The sequence below is a fragment of the Chlamydotis macqueenii genome, chromosome 2 (assembly GCF_036417535.1).
Source record: "Chlamydotis macqueenii isolate bChlMac1 chromosome 2, bChlMac1.mat, whole genome shotgun sequence".
Classification (NCBI taxonomy): Eukaryota; Metazoa; Chordata; class Aves; order Otidiformes; family Otididae; genus Chlamydotis; species Chlamydotis macqueenii.
The window spans coordinates 32,886,622-32,911,852 of NC_141557.1; the positions used below are offsets into that span (position 1 = coordinate 32,886,622).

Consider the following 25,231-nt stretch of genomic DNA (forward strand, 5'->3'; position numbering starts at 1 on the left):
GTGTTAGGCAGGCTTAACACCGAGTCGGTAATACAAACCCTGGGTAATGCTAATGAGATAAGAAAGTAAAAAAGTAATAGGTCTGACATGTAGGACTTTGAATGTAACTGAACACACAGGGTCCCAGTGGGTAGAAGACAATGATGCCCAATAACGCCTTTTCTTCTGAGAGTCTTTCAGGGCATCATAACCAACATGTAAAACACAATCTGAATCCTGCCGGGAAGACAGAAAAGGGAAGCTTTATTTAAGCTAAGCCCTGAACTTGCTGCTTGACAATAACTTCAGCTGAGTAACTAGTTAATTATCTGGGATAATTGCATTTGAGTGGATGGGAAAATAACTAGGAGTTTATTTTTCATAAACACAACAGTCATTACTGGAAGCAAATAATACAGATTCCAATATGTGTGAGTGAGGAAGCTGAAGAACTATTATTTCTAGGGTTGTGCAGAAAATCTAGTTTGTTTACCTGATTTCTTCCAAGGAAAAAAAAAAAAACCAAACAAACAAACCAAACAAAACCACCCTCTGAGCTAACCCAAAACAAGAAACAATCTTAATTTTTCCAGAAGAAAACCCCATACAAATTGTGGGGAAGAGGTGGGAATTAAATGAGCAAAATGTGATTATTAGCTTCTGTAAAAACAATAATGCACTTGGCTAGCTTTGATCTTCGTCTTATTTAGAAATGGGAGACAAAATCACTTCTTTTAACAACATTTCTTAGTTCAAATTAACCAGTGTATCTTAACTCTTGGTTGAAATTCATCAAACACAGTGAGGCGATTCCCCAAATTTGCTGTGACCTTGCAGATAGCCTTCACAAGCCTGAATTGTTCACTGCAAGAGTGACTCTTCAAACACCCCCTCCCCGCTCCTTATCAGCAGAGTTTTCCAAACTCAAATCCTTCTCCTTTTAGTAAAGAGGGAGACTCGAGGTGCAAGGTGATGCTCTGACCGAGGGGGCTGCTGAGGGCGGGGGCTGCGGCACCGGCCCACACCTGAAACCCGAGCCGAGGGCGGAGGGGGAGCGCGGGAGGGAGGCGCCCGCAGCTATAAAGCCCAGGGCCGGGGCGCGGGAGGCTCAGCCCGCAGGGACCGGATCCGGCTGGGCCGGGCTGGGGGCACTGCGCCCCGCCCCCCCCCTCCCCCGTAAGGGGCCGTAGTCCCCCCAAACGTGTGCTGACGGCGCGGGTGCTCAAGGTAAGCTGAAATAGCATGAGGATCCAAAGATAGCTAGAACTTTGTAAAAAAGGATGCTTAAAAAAAGAGGAAAAAAAAATTCAAGTGTAGTTGATTTTTATATTTTGTTATCATTGTTATTTTAACCTACATCAAATTAATGTGTGAGGTTTTTGTCTTTTTTTTTTTTTTTAAAAAAAACCAACTCTATATTTGATACTTCAAGCAGTAAAGCCTAGGAGAACTTGGAGCATGAGCCATTTGCTGCCTGGAAATCTGGTTTAGTTGCTATATGGCATAATGCATACGTGTATCTTTTAGTCTTTGTCATTGTGATCATGTTGTGACTGTTCAATAAGTTTTACTTGAACACAGGATAATGAGGCAAATCCTCTATTCGGTAACAGGTCATCTGCAATAGTTTGTATATGAATGATCTAGGGATTCAGGATAAAAGACAACTAAAACAGGCTACTGAATTAGGTTCCATTGTAATAGTGGGCCCTGTTCTTAATATCTCCTTAAAAGTAGTTCTTTTAGCCTTTATATTTAAATAGGATGATGTGGAGATCAAAAGGTTAGGAGTCATGGAAAAACCCACACATATTTTAATGTGAACTTAAATATCTACTCTTTCTAAATGCTTTGTTGCTCCTTTATTATAGGCTTTGATTAGCGTGAGCTTATCTTGTAAGCACACATCAAAGAAGAACAATGAAGGATTTCTTTGTAAAAGCCACAGAGAAGGACCTCTCCAATGCTGGTAAGCCAAAGGCATTAAAGCCGTGCGTACGTTTGGGGAATATATTCCACAACTCCCAATCTAAAGGTGCATTAGGAGTCTTTGCTGATTGCCGTAGTGGTTTTATAGGAGATAACAGAATGAGTTTACAGTGAACTAAAGCCACCACCTAGAAAATGTTTATACATGAATCATTCCACCAAGTTCAACCAAATTCAATTACATGGGTAAAACTATTTAGGTGAGTCCTAGCCTGGGCATGAAAATGGTCCTAAGATAAGTTCTGTAAGGTGGAAGCAAATGGTTGTCTAAACCAGTCTTTATAGACTGATTGACATTAAAAAGAGTACTTGGGGAATTCCGTTCATAGTGAGTCAGCAGTCAAAGTTAAGCTAAATGTAAATTGGGAGTGGCTGGCGTGTGGAGCCCTTTTCTTCCCATGTGATTCACAGCTGGCTCACTACTGCAGTTGCTCATCATTTTATTGATCCATTTATTACATCTCATTTTATACATTTAGAATCATAAGCTTTCTAGGACACAACTCCTCTTCCGTCTAGATTTCTAAAGCCTCTAGCGCAAAGGAAGTGATATGTATGGTAACTACTTCCATTTGAAGAAAAAATAAGAATGGTTACTACAGGCAAAGATTCTTCAGTGAACTCTCATCTGTTTCATGTTACCTACAGCAATTATAACCTTCACTATAAGCAATTCCACTTATTTCAGCAGAGTTTCTCCTCATTTGCATTCAGTTGTGCAGATGCTTGCAGAATTAAATAGTTATTGCTTTCAGTCTTTGATAGCCTTTCTATATAAATATTTTTAATTGTAAAAATGAAGTTTGTTTCCATCTCAGGAATGAAGCTAGAACCTTTTTGCTGGAGTAAAGGAAATGAACTGAACTGAAAGGAAGTTTCAAGAAAAATTCACCAGGCTGTTCCACAAAAATTAGGAAAAACTAGTATTTAAGCTTTAATGCAAAAGAATCGGCAGTGAGAGTTACAAAGAATCATGCAAAAGAGAGGCTATTATGTTAAAAAAGTCTGGTTTTTATTTCATAGAATCTGCAAGCAAGGGATATGACAACCCTTCTTTCCAACATGATGAAAATGTTGAACAAAGCAACCAGTTAAAGCCCAAAAAAACGTAGGTATTCTTTGAACTTAACACGTTGGCCAGTGACGTATTGGGGAGGGGGGTTAATATAGCTTTGCTAGAAAAACCTCATTGTAATTAGTCCCTTGTATTTTCCTCTAGGAAGAAAAATGAGAAGCCAGAGAAAAAGATGGTTGGCCTTTTTGAATTGGTTAGTGTCCAGTTTGATGGTTGGCTTTTTATTTTCATTATTTGTCATTGTGAGTTCTTTATTTATGAACTGCAATTAATAGACAATCAAAACTGAGGAAGAAGCCCAAGAACTATGAAACACTACGGCTGGCATTAGGCCTTTTCAAAATTTGGCCTGTTAGGTCAGATTCTCACTTCAGTGTATGGGAACCTTAGTACTGTTGGAGGATGAAGCTCACCCCTGCTGAGGCTCATCTAGGATATGTATACTGCACAGGCCCTTGCTTTGGCTCTATTTATAAAGGATTTATCCTGTGTTTGACATCTGAGGGATCTGCTGTCTAAGAGAACCAGTGGTATGGTTTTTTTGTCAGTTTTCTATACAACAGCTATTCCCAAATAACTCTTACACGTGGACTTGCTTATTCTGGAATAAGATAACTTATTATTATTCTCTGGTTTATTCCATGTCCATTTGCAATTTGGAAGGGGGTTAGGACAGTTAGGAATAAAATGTTCTGATTTCAGATTAGCCTCATCCAGGAATAGCTATGGCAGTTTAAATTCACATCCTTCTTTAAACCAAACAAATGTTCAAGGGTAGACAAGCCTTAAGATACGATCTCTGCTGTGAACATTTTCTTCTGGTAGATATAACCCAGGTGCTGGTCAATAACTCACTCTTGTTTACATTTCAAAGGCATTATCTTAGTAAATATGTAACTTACTGGAACACAAAATGCAATACATTGTACAGAGAAGATCATTACTTAGAAATATGTAGGACATATGCTTTGGGTGTTTTTTTTCCTGCTGAGTTGAGGAAGAACCATGTGTCCTGCCAATATTCCCTTAGCAGCCCTAAGATTTAAAGATGTATGGGACTACTACAAAATGCTTCTCATGTTCTGAGTTTGCCTTCAGTTGGAGTGGTGTTGCTTAGAATAAGTAGGTAGAAACAAAGCATGTTCTGTAAGTCTGCTGTACTGTATATGTGAACTGTCAGGTAAAACATCACTTTTTTTTTTTTTTTTTCTCCTTCTTTTAATCCTCACACAGTTTCGCTACGCTGATTGGGTGGATGTCCTTTTGATGGTAATTGGTTTGATTGCAGCTCTTGCAAATGGTACTGGATTGCCACTTATGATCATCGTCTTTGGAGAGGTGACAAACAGCTTTGTGCTAAGCGGCATTAACTCAAACATGTCAGAAGGTAAAAAGTTAAAATTAGACTTCTCTACATACCAGTTATGTATCAGGAGATAAGATTTTTCCCCAGACTATGCACTGGTGCACATCTGAACAAGTATGTAATGAGGAAAATTCATCCTGCTGCAAATGAGCCAATTGTTTTAATCAATCTTTAATGGCTTCAACAGGACAAAACCAGTGTGTTGGCTCTGCCTTTTATGAATGAACTTCAACTTTGGTGAGATAATAAGGAGCATGACCACCTTCCATATCATCAGCCATCAGGCGCTGTATTTACTAAAAGTTCAGAAAAAATAAATGTGTATTTGTCAAATGATTTTGTATTTTTGCAAAACCCTACTTGCAAAATACAAAACATTCCCAAACTGATCACCTGAGATTGCTGTGATTTATCTTCTACATAAATATTATCACAAATATTACTACTTTTTTTTTTTCCTCCCACAGATTCTTCAAATGGTTCCAGCTGTCCATCAATTCCAGGCATAGATATAGAAGCTGAAATGACCAAGTAAGAGTCTTTGTAGTTATTCTGTTAACAAAGTATTGAGGGATTTTCTTTTACTGCATTATCCCATTGAGCAGAAGCTAAATGTTTGCCTTCTCAAAAAGGCTTCCCAATAATGTATCACAGGCTTCAATATTTATTTTAATGGAGTAAATGAAGACCAATTGTTGCTTTGTGTGTCTAACTTCTCTCACAAGATACAGTGGGGTCATATGGCCTCTTGTTCCCTTGTCACAGGTTTGCTTACTACTACGTGGCAATTGGCTGTGCTGTGTTGATCCTGAGCACCATCCAAGTGTGGACATTTTTGATTGCTGCTACGAGGCAGACAACCAGGATCCGGCAGAAGTTCTTTTTTGCAGTGCTCCATCAGGAGATGGCTTGGTTTGATACTACCCAGATAGGAACGCTGAACACCAGACTGACAGAGTGAGGGCTCTGTTCATTTTTTACTCCCCTTAAGTATGACATTTAAAGAAAATGGCCATTTATCTTCTGTGGAATAGTCTATAGAGAGGGGTTTGTTTTGTTTTTTTTAAAAAGTGAAGTGTGAAATATTACAGCTCTAAGGGAGAAATTCATTATTCTTTTCAGCTTCATTTCTGCAGTTTCTGTGATATACGCATTGGAAGGGTTTTTGCTGTGAAAGGCCTGACATTGGCTTTTTAATGTCCATGAAGTACATGGCAGACAGTACTACATAAACAGCTCTGTTTCCAGCTAGTTTACAAACACTGAAAGCTCTGACACTTTATTGAATGGACATGATCTTGCACTTACATCCAGCCACATCTCAGGCTGGACTCTATCCAGTCAGTTAAAGTCTTTGGAGCTTTTCCATAGACTTAGGGATGAGGACTGTATGCCTGAAGATGCAATGGGACTATATGCATGAACAGATATATATTTTTTTTTTTTCCTCCTGGATTTTAAGATAGCTTTGGACAGAGCTGTGTCCTGAAAGATACAAGAGAACCTTAAATGAAACTACTCTCAGCTCTAACATCTGTATGGGCTAGGAAGAGAAAATAGAGAAGGAAATTATTATGAAAAACAGAGGTTCTTCCAAATAGTGTTTTTTTCTGATAGAATGGAGATAACCCTTGATCTGAATTTGCAGCCAAAATTAAGAGCATAAAATGCATCAGAGAGCTGAGCAGAAGGAATCATTTGGAGATGGTCACAGGAGGTGAGGAGGCTGTTTGGCTGTTTACTTGTATTGCTCCATTTGGATTCTGGATAAGGAAAGTAGGTCATTTGTGACCTAGTGACAGGGTATAGAAATAGCAGAGAATGATGGAAAATACAGAAAATGAGTCCTAAAAAATAAGAGGTTTCTGCTGTTTTGGCCACACAAGAGAATAATGGTACTGTTCAGTAGCTGTGGTTAGAAATTTCACTGTGCCAGTTAGGAAATGGCAAAGCTTCTGACATTAGGCCACACAGCATGAAACAGAGAGGGGAGGGAGTTAGAACGAAAGGCATTCAAAGTTAACAAATCTCTTTTTATTATTATTGTTATTTAAAGTGACATCAACACCATCCACGAAGGCATCGGAGACAAGATCTGTATATTTGCACAGTTTTTTGCCACGTTTCTGGCAGGGATTATTATAGGATTCATCTACGGGTGGAAGCTGACGCTGGTGATTTTGTCAGTCAGCCCTCTGCTTGCTGCATCAGCAGCAGTTTGGTCAACTGTAAGTGTGTGGGGTTTAATAAACAAAGCTAACCAGAAAAACATTACAACCCTTATGCACAGGAAAGGGGGAGAGCATGGGAGAAACCTAGTGTGGTTTCTAAGTTGGGAGGTTGGCCCCATGCTTACTTTATGATTTCTGCTCCTCCTGTAGATTTCTCTGTGTTCCCAAGCACGTACTTGCATGCCATATTCCTTCCATCCACCTACTGTGTCCTCGTGCTGTGTGGCAGGAGGATAATCGGCATCTGAGCATTTTCCTCGCACAGCGATTTCCTCAGGCAGAGCACTGGGGAAGCCCAGGCACACGCTCATGACCCTCACTCTTCCTTCTTAACACAAATGCCTTTCAAGCTCTTTCCATCTGCATATATGTGACAGCACATCTATTGCAAATAATTTCATAGTGTGTACAGAGTAGACCTTAAGTCATGTGTGCAGCTACTGCAGACTGGAGTGATATAAATTAGTGAATTATCTGGAGAGCTTCTCCTTTCAGATAGGAGAATGTTTTCCCCTTGTGATCCATTGTAGCTGCGTTAATGCGTATGGCTTGTAACCACTTGGGAATACTAACATATAATGCTAGGGTTTTTTTCTACTTGAAGCATTTCAAATAAGCTAGGAAGAAGAGGGTTAGAAGCTGTAATGCAACTGCCTGCAATGTCTACTGGTGCTCCAGTTCCTGAAGACCTCAGACACCCCCCAGAGCAGCTACAGCACATCTCCCTGACCCGCCCCCCTCTCCCCTACCCCCCCAACATTGTAGTGTAGTTCATAGTCTGTCCTCAACCTGGGAGGAAAGTGGGTCAGTCACGAAGCTCGTCTGATGCTTGTGTAGTCTTTCACTTTTATGAGGACATAATGAGAGAATGAGCTGGATTTGGGGGAAATTCAGGGCACAGAGAGGAACTTACCCCCTCTTTCTAAAACCTTGTCTCGTGCATTGAACATTGATTATTCTTATTCACCAATACAGTGTGCATACCCTTTCAGGAGACTTCAGTAATATCTGTTTTTCAACTTTCCAGCTCCTGGCATCCCTTACTGCTAAAGAGCTGTCTGCTTATGCCAAAGCAGGAGCTGTGGCAGAAGAAGTTCTGACAGCGATCAGGACTGTTGTGGCTTTCAATGGACAGCAGAAGGCATTAACAAAGTAAGCTTTTGAAATCATTATATTTAAAATATGGAGAATAAGTTTGTCTGTAGGGTGGGCTTCTGGTTTGGTTTTTCTTTTTTTTGGAGGGACAGGGTAATGAGTTTCTCCTTAGTGTCATTTTATCCTTCTATGAGTGGACAGCTCACCTGAAAATAAAGATCTGTAAGTAGATGTAGTAGAGAATACAGGCTATTTGGTGTTATCACAGCAGCATAGACTCAAATTGCTCCTTTGATTGAGATCTGGAGTTGAATTTAAAGTGAAAGTGGTGGGAAGGTTATCTTTACCTAGTAGTTAAATGCAGCAAAGCATGTGATTAATTGCTTAACTTCTAGAACATATGCACTGCTGTTCTGATTTTTGATTAATGAGTTTATATTTAAGCTTCACTGGATAACGACCTTAAGTAAAAATGCATCACTGGCTTTTATTACTTTAATGATTTGCAAATAACACTTGTAGTTGACCTAATCCAGTGTTGGCCCTAGTCATAGGTAAAAGGTGAGGTGGATGTGGCTGACCACAAATTTATTCACATTTCATAAACAATAACATTCAGTATAAGAATACAGGGCATCACCAATACCATGCAGTTGGGAAAGGCAAACCTGAAGACCTGATCCATACGATCCATTAATCTCTTCTGTCTTTTTCAACTCTCATGTTTGCCCTGGTCTTGTGTGAAATTTCTAAGGTGATGATAGCCCTAGCTCGGGGTCCTACAGCCTGCTTCTGCATTTATACGCTTCCAAGGTCTGAGCTCTGGCTATTTTACAGCATTGTATTCTGCTTACTGGGATTTGTCCTTAAGTTGTTACAATATTAAGACCCTTTCTGCTTACATAGTAAATGCAAAAAAGGCCTAAGATGACCTCAATCAGTTGTTGCTCTCCTCCCTATCTTCTTCTTGGTCCCTGCAAATACTAGTGTCTGAAAAGCCAATGGCAGAAGGTACTTCAAACTACTTTCTTTTTTTTTTTTTTTTTTTTTTTTGAGGTTTAGAGAAAAAATAACTGAAAGCCAGGTAACTCCATGCCAGTAAGGCCTTTCCTTTCCTCCATGGTTGACTAGTCAGCCTCTTCCACAGCTCCATCTCCATTTAATGTAAAAAAAAAAAAAAAAAAAAAAATGGAACTGCTGGCTCTTCCAGGAACATCATCTACTAGAACAGACAAACTCCTACCAAGGACCAACTAGGGTATTTTGCAAGCTGTGGATTGTGATTCCTACACAGCTCTTAAATGATGGCCTCAGAATTAGGGAAAGCAACTTTTCACTGCACTGTGCCTCCACTGACTGCAAATGTTTACGCTTGCAAGGGACTTTCAGTCGTCTTCTCTTTCTGGCAGTGGCTTGGCTCTTGCTCTGTAGTCAAGTGATCGCATATACATGTTACGTTGCTTAAACTCAGTTCTCATTTCCCTAGAAGACCTATGATACTGCTGACTTGAAGGTAGGGCTTGGTTTTAAGAACGCAGCCAAGCCAAAACATTTAAATATATTTGAGTAACAGATATGGCATTGGTAGCATGTGAGCAATTTACATGAACAAAACTAATGCACATTGTTTTAAGATTCCTTCCCAGCTGACTTGTTTTTCACATCTTCCTACTTTGGGAATGTTTTGTTTAGAAAATATTTATTAGGAAAAAAGTGCAAGGTGCTGAGCATTTCACTGACAAGTAAAAAGATACACTATTCCTAGGCTATATTTTCTGTAATGAGCTTAACTAAGTCAAAGCTATTAGCTGGAAACTGTAGATGAATGAATATGAACTATCCTTAGAAGAAATAATTCTCGCATTGAACTTGTCAGTCTTATACTGGTCTGCCGTGTCCACTTGTTTGCTATATTGCTATGCTAGTAAACTAAACTAAGGGAAAGGTTCCTGACTTCACAGAATGGCCCATTAGAGAACAATTACGGCATCAGAGGGAGCTCTGACTTCTATTCATTTACCTGCCTTCATCCATCCATAGTGCCTGGGGTTTTTTATTTATTTGTTTTGCCTTTTTTAAATATGGAAGACTAAACCTTGCCTTTGATAGGTAATGTTGATAAAACTTTCTCAAGGTTTCCTTTCAGGAATAATGCAAACAATGGCTCAAGAGTAGTATCTTGTCTTCCAATGAATTCATGCTACTCATGCATGAGTAGCATGTGTCTTTGATAGTGATATGAGAATGTTGTCAGCATATGACAGCAGATTTATCCAAGGAATTACATCCCTGCTAGTCCTCTGTCAAAAAAGATCTGTATTCTCTTTGAGATTTTAATTGCTTTTATGGCAGAAAACCTTTTAATTTAAAAAAGGGCACTGTGAAATATCAATCAGAATGGCATATGGTACCTGTTGAATTAATGGTTTCCTTATCCACTTTCAGATATGATGGTAATTTAGAGATGGCTAGAAGTGTTGGAGTGAAAAAATCCATTACCACCAACACGTCTCTCGGTGTTTCACAATTTCTTATCTTTGGATCCTATGCACTTGCATTTTGGTATGGAACCAAGCTGACTGCTGAGGAGCCAGAACAGTATGACATTGGCCGTGTGTTAATTGTAAGTACAGTAACACAGCTTTGAAAAGTACTCTGTAATTTCAAGAAAATAGTTATGCAAGTGATGTGTATAATTACTTCGATTTTCTGCCAAGTGCTTGCTAAATTAGCTGCTGGAGACTCACTTGATATGAAAGAACTGAAAGAAAGGTATTCATCTTATGTAGCTTTTGATATAACGAGTTTGAACAGGGCACCTTGAATTTTCACTCTAATCAATGTAGAGGCAAAAGCATCTTCAGTCGATCATTTTCTTACTTGTCTTGGACCCTATTGTAGGTCAGGATGAACAACCTAGAGCTGGTGGTTAGGGAACAAAGACAAGTAACCTGGACTGACAACAAAATTTTAGCTAGGCAATAGGATTAAAGGAATCCCACTGGTGTGCTGAATGTGTACTGGGAAGTCCTCAACGTCTCATTTAGCCACAATGTCTTCTCTGCATTTTAGTGTTGTTTACTTGCAAGTGTTTACCATACATTACCAATGTGTCTAAGTTGGTATTGGCTTGAGGATATTTAGCTATCTTCTTGCCATCAAAAGTTTGGCTACATGCTTAGTTTTCATACTTAAGTGACTTCTGATGTCCTGACTCCTCAATATGGTTTTTAACAGCATGTCAAGTTAATTTTGTGTTGGTCTTACAAGTGGGACTTCAGTTAAGAAAATCTGGACTAAATTTTGCAAGCCTCTTCACTTTGGGAACATCTGGAAAGCAACAGAGAAAGATATTTGGTTTTAGATGATAGAAAATGCAAGAGCATTTAAAAAAAAGCCATTCAGGCCACAAAAGTGTATGTCAGTAGTTACCATCCACCCCAGGAAAATGGAGACTGGATAGGAGCGACTGTGAAGTGCACCTTTCACTTATGTATTTAACTTTCCTGGAAAAGGCTGCATTAGAAAGACTTCGACATTTAACAGCTGGGCACTGGTGACTCTGTAATCATTGTTAACTGTGATGCTTCCCTCCATCTCCCACAGGTGTTCTTCTCTGTGCTCATCGGAGCCTTCTCCCTGGGCCAAGCGGCTCCCAACCTGGAAAGTCTGGCTAATGCACGTGGGGCTGCCTATGAAGTATATCACATTATCAATAAGGTAAGTATCTATGTAGAAAAGAAACCTTTTCACTGGACTTAGTTTTTTCCCTCTTTTTTTCTTTCTTTGTTCTCTCAAGAGATATAGGGGCTTTTGACTGTTTTTCTTATACCATAAACTCAATAGATGCCTACCAGTGAAACCCATAGTATTTCTGTTCATGTCAAGAAAACTACCTCTTTATTTGTTACAATGAATGTTGGGAAACCTGGCGTGTTTATCTGAGATTTATGGATGAGATCTTTCTCTAGTATCAGCCTTGGAACACCAGAGGGAAAGTAGTAAGGCACTACACTTTTAAAAAATGCGTGAATGCACAATTTCAGCTGAGCTGGGATTTTAGGGGAGGGGGGAGTTGGTGAGGAGGGGATTAATAGTGCTATTGAAAGATATAGTAATATAAAGCAACAGTGCTGATGCTGCTATGAAAAAGGGTTTCCACACTATTATTATTATTATTTTCATCTTGCTGTGTTATGCAGCAATTGGATATCTGTGTATAAGAAATATTTTAAACAAGTAGAACTAGAAAATTCCTGCAGAAACATCTACATCATTCTTGATGCGAGTGTCCTCCTATATGGACAGCTGAGGGCCATGTTTTGGCTGCAAGGTAGTACAGTTAAGTTCTGCAATTGCAGATTTCCCACTGTGAGTTTTGTTGCATTTGAAAACATGCTGTATTTGTCAAAGCAGAGTTCATAGTTGAATGTTCCCTGCATTCAGCATCTTGTGAGTAAAATGCAGCAGCCCTACAAAGGTGTGCTGCAGTGTAAAACAGCAGCTAAAAAAGTAACGGAGGGAACAATATCTCCAGCTGAAATAGCAGTTCTGAAAGTGTAATAACCAGCAATATACTTGTAAAATATCTTTCTAGAAACGGCTCATAGATAGCAGTTCTAAGGAAGGCTACAAACCAGACAAGCTAATAGGAGAAATTGAATTCAGAAACATCCATTTCGGTTACCCATCCAGACCTGATGTTAAAGTAAGTGTTCATTTTAGATTAACCTACTGTACTAAAATTCTGAAGCCTATGTTAGTATTATTTCCCCAATCTTGTTGCTGTTGTTGAATGCATTTTGCATTCCTATCTTGGGAGCTTGTGCACTACTGGTAAAAAAATAACGTCCGAAGACAAAGCTCTGGATCTACTGCCACTGGCTACCTGCCTACCGTTCCCCTCTGCTGGGCAAAGCTAAGAAGAATGTGTGGTGCTTCTAGTCTGAATTTGTGTGAACAAATAAACCGATAAGATAAACCAAATAAGATTTTTTTCAAGTTCTGTCATTAAAACTTCCAGACCTTACACAGTTAAATCAAGAAGTTGCTCTTTCCAGTCCTTTGCTTTTTCTGAGTTGCTGTGACATCTCATGTGAAAAATGACCTGTGAGACAGACTTTACAACAATATGCCATCAAATGGATTGAAACATACTATCCTAAATATTCATTTGGAAATCAAATGTTATTTTGGGCAGATGTTAAAATTGCTGTTCAATGAACAGATGTCCCTATTTTTTGCCAGTTGAACTTCCTTAGTAACTGTATTGTGCAGTGCTATGTACATCATGTCATGGTGATCTACTTTTGTGGTGATAAAGTTGGTTTGACCTCTCTAAAATATTCAACAGTTTATAATCTTTGAAAGACTTTGACAAAGGTGAAAGGAAAAGGGATTTGCTGCTGCTGTTACTTGATGAGGAAAAAGGTAGAAATAGAGATTTCAAATCTCAACAATTAAAAGCTGGACATGCCAATTAAGGGGTGAGAATGGGGAAGTTCTGTCACTCTGGCTATATCCTCAGCTGACTCTTCCCACCTCAGTCGTCTGCATCAAATCTGCTTCCAGGCCACTGGAGCTGCTGAAGGACAGACCCAGAGCTAGGCTTTCCACCTGACTGAAGTTGGTACAATGCATCTTCTTTCACTCTTGACTCAGAAATCAGAAGTGACAGGGTAGACTCTTCATCCTTCCTAAAAATGCTTTTCAAACGAGCTACGTTATGGGTCTGCAAGCCAAATGGGAGGGAAATAAGAAATATTTTGAACTCTTAGTAGGTAGAGCTGCTGACTCGGTAGATTTGGGAAGAATGACAATGTTGTTTAATAGAGCCAAAAGGAATTGGCAAAGATATGTAGAAGTTCTCCACAATCTCTCAAGCAATTGATGCAACACAGTGTAATCTCCCCTGTTCAGGCTAAACCAAATCAAAGAGATCTAAGGAGTCTAGTTATTGTCAGTTTTAATCTTGACAACACCTTACCCGATAAAAGTGAGTTAGAAATAACCTATTAGGTGGTTGTGACTACTTGCATCTGGAGAAAGTATGGTATCCAGAATATAGTTCCCGCTTGACAAGGCAGGCACTAGGATATCAGCTTCTTGGAGATACATCCAGCAGGGTTTGTAACACAGGGAGCAGAGAGCAATATTGCAACTATTTTAATCTCTCATTGCAAAAACATGTGTAGGCAAAATTATAAATCAGCCTGGTATAAACAAGAGTTCCCATAGCAGCCAAATATTTTGGCAACTGCATAGCATTACTCACATACAACATGGATGTCTTTCAAGGTAAAATGTTCTTAAATGTGAAAATGGCAACAAAGATATCGTTAATCTGTAACTACTCCCCAGGTTACTGAGGCTCTTAACAATAAGGATTGGGATTTATTAAGGGCTTTCCAGCAGTTACCTTGTCAAAATAGCCATTTATGTTCTAAAAATAGAAGAAAGTAAGCTTGTTTCTTAATAATATTAGTACCTGCAAAATATTTTGCTGTGAGATTCACAATTAAGTGTTATGCCATTATCTAAGCATTGGAAAATGGATGACAGCAGGAGAACCTAAGACCCCAAACCTGCTAGCAGATCACATAAATTGGAGAAAATGAGCAATCAAGTTCAGAGTACTGTGGCTGTGTCTATATTAGTTGATTTGAGTGTGCTGGGGAATTTTCCCAGGCACTGGAATGCAATGGTCTATGCAAGGGAACTCTTAAAATGTTTCTTGGCATAAACCTGGCCTGTTATAGTTATCAATCTTCTCAAATAGTTCCCAGGCTTGGTTTGGTAGCCAGAAGGATTCAGGGACCATTCCCAAAGGCAGGTTGCATGTAGCCATCCTGTTTTAAAGGCCAATACACTTCACAAGCATAAGGCAGGACTTTTCATATCAGTGCCCCAGAATATTCACAGGTATAATTAACTTACTAATATTACCATGCCTTCAGACTGTGCCCCTTACTACTGTCTTGATTATTGCTACAGTCACCTTGACAGACTGTTATCTAATTAAACTTGTGAAGCTAAGATATAATTTTTTTTTAATTTCTTTTTTCCCCAGATCCTCAAAGGTCTAAACCTAAAAGTTCAAACTGGGAAGACCATTGCTTTGGTTGGTGCCAGTGGCTGTGGAAAAAGCACTACTGTTCAGTTGCTGCAGAGATTCTACGATCCTGTCCAGGGAGAAGTGAGTGCCTGCAAGTGAACTGTAAAAACTGAGAACTATTAGGATAAGCACAAACTTCCCATACTAATTAAATCGGTTTTTTTCTTAATTTAAGCATATCTCTGAATAGTTCAGTATTTCCACAATTTAAATTTCAAATTAACTATCTTCTCCTGTTAGCTTGACTTCATTATTCTCCTTTTCTTTGCAGTACTATGCCAGAAGTAGTAAATACCACAAATCTTTGAATAGATATAAGACCTGAATTTAAAATTTTTTTCATCAACAATTGGCTTTTAAGGTTCTGTAAACTTTTTTTTTTAAGCAAGCAGTGCTCCGCTGTATTTTACTTCCTTTTCGTTGAACATAAACTAAAACCTAGAGAGAGTTTTCCTATTTTAAATAGTTGTTTTCTTGACTTGTTTTTCTGTATCTGGAAAGGAGGAAAATAAACAATATGTTTTTAAGGAAAATGTTATTTTTATATTTAATATTTGAAGAATGCTGCTTAGTATTTTTTTCTGCTAGTTGGAGCTAAATAAACATTTCAAATATTAAACACTGAACTACCACTACATAATGTATCAAGGAGGCTATCAATTATCAACGCAGTAGTTTCCTTAAATTTATTGTTTCTGTGGCTGTTCACCCCTGCCCCAATGTCTCAGTTTGCTGTTCCTTGCCTGTGCTAATGTCAGTGTTCATAGGACCACATAGCAAATTATCTAGGTTAAAATAGCTTTCCTGTCCTTTTTAGTCATCTTGGACCTGGTGTAAAGCACAGCCACAGAGGCAATTGTGTAGCCACAATTGTGAGGACAGCAAACTGGCACAGGGGCATGAGAACATTGTAAAACGAATGCACGGTTATTGAAGGGGGCGGGGGGGGGGAAACCACAACAAAAAAAAACCAAACCCATGATATCTTCTCTATTTATGCTGCTCCTTGCCATTTTCTAGCTTGTGCAGTGGATGGAAAAACTACAGTTGTAACTTCTCCCCCAACATAGCCTTCTACTAAAGTCAACAATCTTTTTCTTTTTTTTTTTGTCCTTGTAGTTGATGCTTAAGGCAAGTAACAGTCATTAATTGATTTATTATTAACAGAATACATTTCCTCAACTCTGACATACAATTTTCCTCTTAGATTACCTTAGATGGTCGGGATATTCGGACTCTTAATGTAAAGTGGCTAAGAGAAAATATTGGTATTGTGAGCCAGGAGCCTGTTTTGTTTGCAACAACAATAGCAGAGAACATTCGCTACGGCCGAGAAGATATTTCTGATGCTGAAATCGAGCAAGCAGCCAAGGAAGCCAATGCTTTCGACTTCATCTCTAGACTGCCTGATGTGAGTTCATGAACTTCTTTTAAGTGTAAGAACGAAGGGTCCATTTAGACCAGTGTCCTCTTTCAGAGAGGGGGAGCATGGGAATTAAAGTTGTAATGTAACTTCAGAAAATACTCTTATGGCCTCCAGCAGCTTTCAGTTCAAGGACTTTCTGGACTAGATAATGTGCCTTTGTTTGGTTGCCCTCAAAGGATTTGGGCCTAAGTCTGGAGACAATGTCAATGCCTTAACTCAGGCGAAAGGGAGCTTCACAGCTGTATTACCACCCCTACACACCTCATGAGGCATGGGAAGAGTTGGGCTTTTAAAGATAAGATCCAGTAATCCAAAATTCTTTATCAGGAGCTGTCTACACAATCAATAGGAAATGGAGAGCAGAAGGAAATAAGTATGCCTTGAACCAAGGCCATTTTTAGCAGCTAGGAGCTTGACCTCTTGCTCTGCCTGAAATTCACAGCTTTGAGCCCTCTCCTAGTAGTAGGTGCCTTACTCCTTTCCGGGTGGGGGTGGGAAGTGAGATCAGTTATTCAAAACACGTTTTCAGGGATGGATGATGATGTGTCCTTCCTTTTGGTTCTGCAGTTAAAAACATGTGGAAAAAGTGCCCATCTGGGATTTGATTTCAAATTCTTCTGCTACCTCAGAGAGCTTGACCTCCATCTCTCAAGCATGTACCATTTCTAAAGTGTCAGTCTGTTCCAAGGTTCCTTCTCAGGAATTCTCCTTGATCATATTTACTCTTAAATAGCTGTATAATAAAAGACTACAAAGGACTTTGAGACTTGCCACTTTGGAGTGAGTGACACAGTCTGTAGGAGACAAGACATGGCTCCAAGGGGGGGTACCTCAGGTTCAGAGGAGGCAATGTTAGAGGTCCTGGTGAGTCCCTGGGATCCCAGCCCTGTTGGGAAGGTAGACAGTCCTCAGTAAATACAGAGATGTCTTTTACGGGCTGGTCTTGAGAAAACCTAGGGTTTGGAGCACTCTCTGAGCAAGCAGTAAAGATCAAGAATTTAAAGAACCCTAAGTTTAAAGTTAGGCATGTAAAGTATGTAATGGGGGTAGGAGGGCTTGGTTAAGGGCTGGATGGATGGATGTAGTTGCCTGTTTGCTCTGCTCATGCTCAAGTCAGCTAGAAACCTCTTGTCTAGAAGCTGGGTACTTTTTGCGCAGAGAAGAGAGGATTTCATTTGAGACATTCCACAACTTCTGTTTTGTTTTCTTCTTTCTCAGAAATTTAACACCATGGTAGGGGAAAGAGGGGCTCAGCTGAGTGGGGGACAGAAGCAGCGAATAGCTATTGCCCGTGCCCTGGCAAGAAATCCCAAGATTCTTCTTCTGGATGAAGCTACATCTGCACTAGACACTCAGAGTGAATCCATAGTGCAAGCAGCTCTCGATAAGGTAAGAGCCATATTATTGAAGCTACTAGTCACCATGAAAAGGTGCAACAGCGCTTAAGAAAAACTAAGTTACAATTTTCAGTGCAGGTTTCCATTGGAATAAAGAACACTGGGGAAAATAAAATTTGGATGGATATTTCAATTTCTGGGGTTTTTTGTTTTTGTTGGGTTTTTTTGGTTTTTTTTTGTTTTGTTTTGTTTTTTTAACAGGGAGTTCAAATTATCAAAATTTTACTTAGGAATCATGTCTATTTGGTATTTTTTAGCATTATTATTTATTACCAAGACACGTGCACTCATGTGTAACTGTAACTTAGGTCTCCTGCACTGCCTTCCTAAAATCACGGTTGTTCATTTGCTCTTGAAATATGGATAGCATCTTGTTAAGGCAAGGCATGAGAACTGAATAGCCTTTTTCAGATAGATTAATATAAATGTATAGTATAATATTCCTAGTGTTTGTTCTTCATCGAACAGTTGCTTCATAACTTTCAGAAAGCTCTTGGGATTTAGCCATTTCCTTTCTTCACAGAGACTGAATGCAATTCAGACCCTACATGGAACAAAAAGCAAAGCCAGTGCAGATGCTAAGTCTCTGCCCTCCTTGTGTTTTTTATCAGCCCCACAGCTATAGGGGGGCCCCACTATTGCAGAGCTGAGCTCTCAGAGCTCTTACCCAAGCCTCTGTCCCACCAGCTCGCAGCCCTCCTTCATCAGCAGTTTCCACCAAGATGTAGTAGAGCCTGGAGGTTTTGATTTAAAAAAGAACTTCATGGTTGGGCTAGGATGTTTTTTTTTTTTTTTTCATTTATCTAATATTTATTTTAATGTATTTTTAAAAGCTAAGTGAAAAGGCCTGCCTTTCATTTCAGTAGTTATACACAGAGAAATATGAGTTACAAGTATGGTTCAAGGGAAATACAGAATTTACCACCTTCATTGACAGTCAGTTTAAATCAGAGGTAAAGTGTAGCTGTCAGTTATATTCACATGACTGTATTGATACTATTAGTCTGAGGTAATATGCACATGCAAAAACAAGTCATCTAATCTAATTTATGTAAAAATTCTATTATTGTTGCTAAGTTAAACATTAAAAGAATGCCATTTCAGCCATAATTTAGCCACCTTCTACATGTTCTTTAATTCCGTGATCAAATACTAACCTCTTCCAGAAGCTTATTACTTCATTCAGTGCATACCACAGAGGGAGATCACTCAAATAAGGGGACTGCTCTCTATGCTCTTCCTCATCCTTCAGCATGTTCCCAGAACACATCAAAATGAGCCCTGAATCATAACTTATTAATCTTTTCACAGCTTTTTGATGTCCATCAATGTAGCCCCCAAATGGGATTTGCAAATTTCTTCTCAACATCCCTGAGTGGAAAAAGCAGTGCTAATATGGCACATTATTTTCACGAGGGGTAGAGATATTAACCTCACAAATGCATGCCTTTTCTGAGCATTCATAGGCAGATGCTTGTGGTCTGCTGTTTTTCAGATAACTTTGCACTCTTTAAAGCTTTTGGCTGGTTCTAATCACAGCTCCCAGCTGCAGTGGTGAGGGCTCTGCACCTCTGCGTGTTAGGGCACAGGTGTGAAAATGGCACTGAGACAGACCTCCTGTGACAGGCTTTGAGTGACTCAAATCTCTGAGAACTTGATGGCAGGTGTAGGGAAAGATCTCCATGGAAGCATTCATATACTGAAACTGTCCTCATCTTCTCCGCACCCCTGTTCCTGTGCCCATGTGATGTACAGCTTCTGCAGCAAGTAACTTCCAGCAAGCTCCTTGACTGCAGAAAGTATTTGCTGTGAGTCCCCTTGGATTTCTCCTCCTGCACCCAAATCACCGTCTGCTCCAGGCATCAGTGAGGAGGGAAGCCACCCTCTCCAGCAGCTGCAAGCTGGCGCACACTCGTTTGCTGCGTGAGGATTGTTCGTGCTGCTGGTCTGCATGTGGGAGCTGGAGAAGGATGGAGGGTGTAACCTGCAGATTGAGGTGTTGGCGGTTCTCGCTGCCAAATCCCAGCAGGCCCCTGCAGAGAATGTATTAGTTGACAATTTGAGTTGTAGCTTATTTCGAAAGACTGGGAGAGAACTTTACGGAGTGGCTAAAACCCACTTCTGAACCCAGATATGTTCCACTCCTCTGCTTTCCTGCTAAGTCTTGTCAGAAGTCATGTTGATATTCTAGTTCCAAAAATATGCATGGATAGTATATAAAGAAAGGATAGCTAGCATATAAAGAAAATATCCTAGCTTTATTTCGAGAAAGATCTAACTATGCTCACTGCATTTCCCTCCCACGCGTGGATACATGTGGAAACATTTTCTGGGCAACTTCAGCTCAAACATTTCAAGTTTGGTAAAAAGTCAAGTAACCTTAATTACAGCCTTTAGTATCCGCATTGCTTGTCTAATAAGATTAATGTGGTATTCTCTGCCTAAATTAAGCAAGTGAAAGTGTCTTTAGACTGGTAAACAAGAGACGTGAAACCAGAAAAAAAAGTCTTTGCTTTTAGAAGAAATGACTGTTTTTAAAGTTTGGATTTCTTTTATGTTATAAATGCCTAAAAGAACTGTTTCATTGTAGTGTTGTTTTCTTGCCCATTGTCATGTAACTTGCTTTTGCCCTTTTTCTGTAAGGCTCGGGCTGGACGTACCACCATTGTGATTGCTCACAGACTGTCTACCATCAGGACTGCAGACACCATTGCTGGATTTGAGAAAGGCATCGTGGTTGAACAAGGAACACACAGCGAGCTCATGTTGCAGAAGGGAGTCTACTATTCTCTTGTAATGCAGCAGGTAAGGGCAAATCTATTTATTTTCAGGACCAAATAGTCTACTGCTCTGCCATTACACACTGAAACATGTGGTCTATAGGCAGCAGTGATCACATGATTGAAACAGCAGTACGCATGAGAAAAAAAAAAAAACACAACAAACTTTTCATTCTCCCTGCTCAAAATGTCTTGTGGCTGTATATCCTGAATTCTCACTAGGGTTGTAGCAGTAATGTTCTAGATGTTAAGACATCAGAAGAAAGCGAAGACACAGAAGCTGAGGAGTATGAAGAAAATAACAGAAGTGATCTTGTGGAGAAGCTGACTCTTCAAGATCGTTTTGAAGAATCTGTGATCTCTGGGAGAGGCAGCATTCGAAGAAGATCCAGCAGATATCAGAGCAAGAGGCGCTCTTCTAAGAAGAAGTCCTCTGGAAAAAAGAAAAAGAAAAAGCTGGAGGTTGGTATTAAAACTTTAGTTTAGAATTTTAGTGATAACATGTAAGCATAAACAGAAAGCACATAATTTTGATTAGTTTTAGATAGCTGGCTGCCATGCAACCTTTACTCTGGTGCTGTTACAGTCAGTAGTCAGCAGGCTGAGTATTTGTCCCAGGGCTATGGGGACAATCATGTACATCTTACCAAACAGTTCATTTTAACACTATTGACTTAGTGTGGAGCTGGAAAAAACTTGTGCTGTTGATTTGTCATCCTTCATAAAATTAAGTGTATTATTTCAGTGTTAGGGAAGTTTTAATTCTATCTAATTAAAATGAGTTATGAGATTTCATTTGTAGGATTCTTTACTTCTTGGTACTCACTGTTGCAAATACTGGTGGATAGTGTAATCCTTGGGGTGCGTACCAAATTTTAAGGCACTTTGGAATATTGTGTTACATTTATGTCAAATGGAAAAAAAATCAAAACCTTAACATTTTGAAGTGTATTCTTAAAAAAAAAAAAAAAAACATTATTTTTTCTTTCAGTCTTAGTATATCCTTTAAAACATCAAGTTTTGGAGGTTTTTATTCAGATAAAACACCTTTTTCCTACATGGCATTTACCAACTAAAAGTCACATAGGAAGTTCAGGTTTTAAGAACACAATTTGATTTGTCCAAGTTGAGTAAAACTTACTCATGGCAATCAATAGGAGCAGATTTCTAGTGGACTCTGGTTCAGACTTTGTGTAGGCAGCTCAGTTCAAACTTGGTTTTCTTTCTTCCTGTTTTGTACTGCTTGAACTACAGCATTTTTCTGCATAAAATTTATTGGAAGTGTTGTTTGGTGGTTTGGGGTTTGGTTTTTTACCTGACTTCAGGACCCTTGAAGGGAAGAAATAAAATGAATTTTGAAGCAAAATCATGGATCCTTTTGAATGTGTAGCAGTTAGGATCTCATCTGTAATATAGCATCTCATTACTTAAAATACTTGTGGAAGCCTTAGTGTGATTTGTATCTATTCCTTCTCACTAAAATATAGCTTCCAGTTAATACATATTTCAAATAGCACCAAGGAACTGGATCCATTCCTATTATCACAAAAAAAAAAAGTTATGCAACTTTAAAAGATCTTTTTTATCTGTGTACTAATCCTGCTTAAGACCTTGCCAGAGGAAGTAGTGGGTGTTCACGCTCAAGACTTCAGTATTTGTCACATTCACAAAAAAATTAAGAAATCAAGTATCCAGCTGTTGTAATTACTTATTTCAGAAAGCTCAACTGACTTTTATGGTTGAGGCTTAGCCACCCTCATTCAGCAGCCAAAACGTGGGATAAAACAACCAGAAAGCAAGAGCAGCTTACTCATAATCCTGCCTAATATTTTTGTCTCATTTCCAATGTTTTCATTTTTTGCTTTTCCAGAACTCCCCCTGTGGAGGCATAGACACTTGAATAAATTAGTAGAGCAGAACAGGGCGTTTCTTGTACTTTCAAAGAAGATGCAGGCTAACTGACTGTTACATGTGCCTCTTTCATGCTTTTCGTAATGATGCATAGGCTATAGTTTGCAGAAGAGAAAGACGACCTCTCTACCCAATTGTACTACTGCCAGCCCACTAGCATTTAGCTGAACCAGAGGGATCTTTTCTGTGCTCTGAACAGTGAGACTTTTAGTCTTTTATAAAGATTCAAGTGTTAAAGTTGCCATTCATGGTAACCAGTCCTATCTGACTTTCAATGAACTGTCCTGGCCCTTCTCCCCTCATGACTTAGCCTTTTGTTAAGTTTTTTTTTGTCTCCAAACTTTTGCAGTGCAGCTGAAGTTCTAGGATACAAAAAGGCAAAGCTGCAGCTATCCGGCATGTTTGCTCACTCGGTGCACACAGAGAGGGCTTTCAGTACTCAAAGCCTAATGAACACACACTGTCTTGGGAATTTCATATTCTGCAACTTTCCAAGGAAAACTTGCAGCCTTCCCTTTCCTGTAGGAAGAAAATCTCCCTGCTGTGCCTTACTCAAGAATCCTGGCTCTGAACAAACCTGAGTGGCTGTATGTGCTGTTGGGAGTGATTGCTGCTGCCATCTCAGGTGGAGTCCATCCTGCATTTGCTGTTATATTTGGAAAAATCATTGGGGTAAGGTTTTTTGTTTGTTTTTTTTGTTTTGTTTTGTTTTTGCAAAAGGACGCTGTAGTCCTAAGCCTCCCTCGTGCTCAACCAGTTCTCCCAATCTAAGACTTTGGGTAGTATTCACTTGTACAAATGGATCCAATGAAAAATGGATAAACATTGGTGAAATGACCCACTAGAGGCAGAGCCTGGTGGAAGTGCATCTGACCAGCAGAGGAAAGGAGGAATAATAACTGGAGCTGAAAGAACAAGTCAGCAAGATGTAGATTAAATGGAAAGCTGGACTGTCTTCTGGCCATCAACAGGAAGTTGACTCCAGACTGATTTCAGGATCCAGGATACTTGCTAAGAGAAATTGAAATAGACAGGTTTATTGAGATGAAGGCTAGTTTATGTAACTGGCAGTCATTGTCTACATACTCATATTTGTGTTTTTCCTTGTATAGGCTTTTCAAGAAACAGATCCAGAAAAGAGGAATAAAAACACTTTGGTGCTTTCTCTAATGTTTCTTTTACTTGGAGTGATTACCTTAGTAACACAGATAATCCAAGTAAGTGTCACTAGACTGAAATGTTAGAAGTTTTCAACTCCCCATCAGCTGGCTGCATTTACAACTCATGTCAATGTAGCTTGAGAAGCAAAACACCAATCAGAGCTTACAAAAACACAGAGAAGTGCCAGGGTTCTTTGAGAGATATGGCCTTATTGATGTGTTTACTTAGGCACGCATCCATATTTTCTGTTGTTTTAAATATGCCACTGAAGGCAATGTGGATTCAGTATGATTGAAATGAAAGTTGAGGATCTGGCCTTAAAAGTTAAAATTAGGACTGACATTTCTCATTGACAGGCTATAGACTATTGCCAGATAAAGTATAAAATAGACTCTCTCCATAGCAGATGGTCTTTTTTCATACCATCAAACTAACTCTCTTGTTTGCTGACCTCTTATGACTGTTCTGCAGCTTGCAGGAAACAGTTACTGCACATTGATGTCCATACCATAAAATCTATTGGTACGGCTGGTGTGAGTGAACGCCTCTGGCAGCAGTCAGAGTAGGGAGGGCAACAACTAGATAGCCTTATTTTATCTTCTGATGCTGTCGAGGCATACAAATAAGGCATTCCAACAAAGCTCCTGCCTTCTATGCCATGTTGCTTCCTTTCTGTGGGAAAACAGTTTTCTTGGGAAAACTTTTCCCAAGATACAGATATGCACAGAGGGTTGTAGGAGACTCTTTGGTGTCATTGCTTTTGTTATCTGGGCTTATAAACAGAGTTAAAGCATCAGATTAGAAAATGTGACTCTCTTTCCTCCACCAGGGATTCATGTTTGGGAAGTCTGGGGAAATACTAACAATGAGACTGCGCTCTTTATCCTTCAGAGCATTACTTCAGCAGGTATGAATTATGCAGCTAGGATATCAAGAGAGCCAGATGGCTTTTGCAGACTGTTACAAGGTACACGCTGGGTTTCGATAGTGTGATTTGGAGAAAAGAAAAAAAACATGTCTCTTCTACCACTAGCTTAGGAAAAAGTACAACTTTTCTAGAAATCTTGTCATCCATGTGCAATTTGGCTCAGTGCTACTACTGCAAATAGTCTACTTTTGAAGGGGTGTAACTGCAAATGTGTGTATTTCTAGCATGCTAGTATGCGTGCAGTTTGCAGCTGGCTATATGTGCAAGGATGACCAAAAACGTTTAGTTTCCCCTTGCTTGAGTGGTCATGATGCAAATATATAATATATTGATTTAAGTCTAATACGTTTAGTTATTTAGATTTAAATCTACATACTTCAGTAATATTTTACTGCAAAAAGTTCAGATTGCCCTATTGCATCAAGAATTAGCCATGAGAAGTGTGAGGTTACTTATATTAAACACTTCCTGTTAATTTGTGCAATTTCATGTTACTCACATAAGAGTTTTAAGAATGCCTAACACTGGGTGTGTGGGGACACCTGTGTGTTCATAGAAACATCTGAAAGGGACTAGGAGAGGGAAGATTAGTGGTTAAAGAGAACCTGCCATAGCCTTTGGAGGTTATTCCCTTTCTGCATCTACAAAGGTTGATGAGCAATTGCTCTTCTATGGTTAATGGAGTAGGTAACTTGTAAGAAGAGAGTAGTTAACCTCTTCAGGCCCAAGGAAGGACTGAGTAAAAGGGGTTGTAATAAATGTTTCTAAATAGGCACATT

The 25,231-nt window shown here is 39.3% G+C and overlaps 1 protein-coding gene across 2 annotated transcripts in view; it reads left to right on the forward strand.

The window, feature by feature from the left end:
* Positions 1-1,899: 1,899 nt before the first annotated feature.
* ABCB5 (ATP binding cassette subfamily B member 5) overlaps positions 1,900-25,231 on the forward strand; it is a 35,215-nt gene continuing 11,883 nt past the window's right edge. For both annotated transcript variants that reach the window (XM_086741534.1, XM_086741535.1), the window contains exons 1-19: positions 1,900-1,948; positions 2,992-3,076; positions 3,188-3,236; positions 4,277-4,430; positions 4,877-4,940; positions 5,175-5,366; positions 6,466-6,637; positions 7,668-7,792; positions 10,181-10,358; positions 11,342-11,455; positions 12,333-12,443; positions 14,805-14,930; positions 16,057-16,260; positions 17,494-17,664; positions 20,316-20,477; positions 20,675-20,914; positions 22,889-23,035; positions 23,476-23,580; positions 24,354-24,431. In XM_086741534.1, coding sequence (XP_086597660.1) covers positions 1,900-1,948; positions 2,992-3,076; positions 3,188-3,236; positions 4,277-4,430; positions 4,877-4,940; positions 5,175-5,366; positions 6,466-6,637; positions 7,668-7,792; positions 10,181-10,358; positions 11,342-11,455; positions 12,333-12,443; positions 14,805-14,930; positions 16,057-16,260; positions 17,494-17,664; positions 20,316-20,477; positions 20,675-20,914; positions 22,889-23,035; positions 23,476-23,580; positions 24,354-24,431 — 2,526 coding nt within the window. The remainder of the gene's footprint in view (positions 1,949-2,991; positions 3,077-3,187; positions 3,237-4,276; positions 4,431-4,876; positions 4,941-5,174; positions 5,367-6,465; positions 6,638-7,667; positions 7,793-10,180; positions 10,359-11,341; positions 11,456-12,332; positions 12,444-14,804; positions 14,931-16,056; positions 16,261-17,493; positions 17,665-20,315; positions 20,478-20,674; positions 20,915-22,888; positions 23,036-23,475; positions 23,581-24,353; positions 24,432-25,231) is intronic.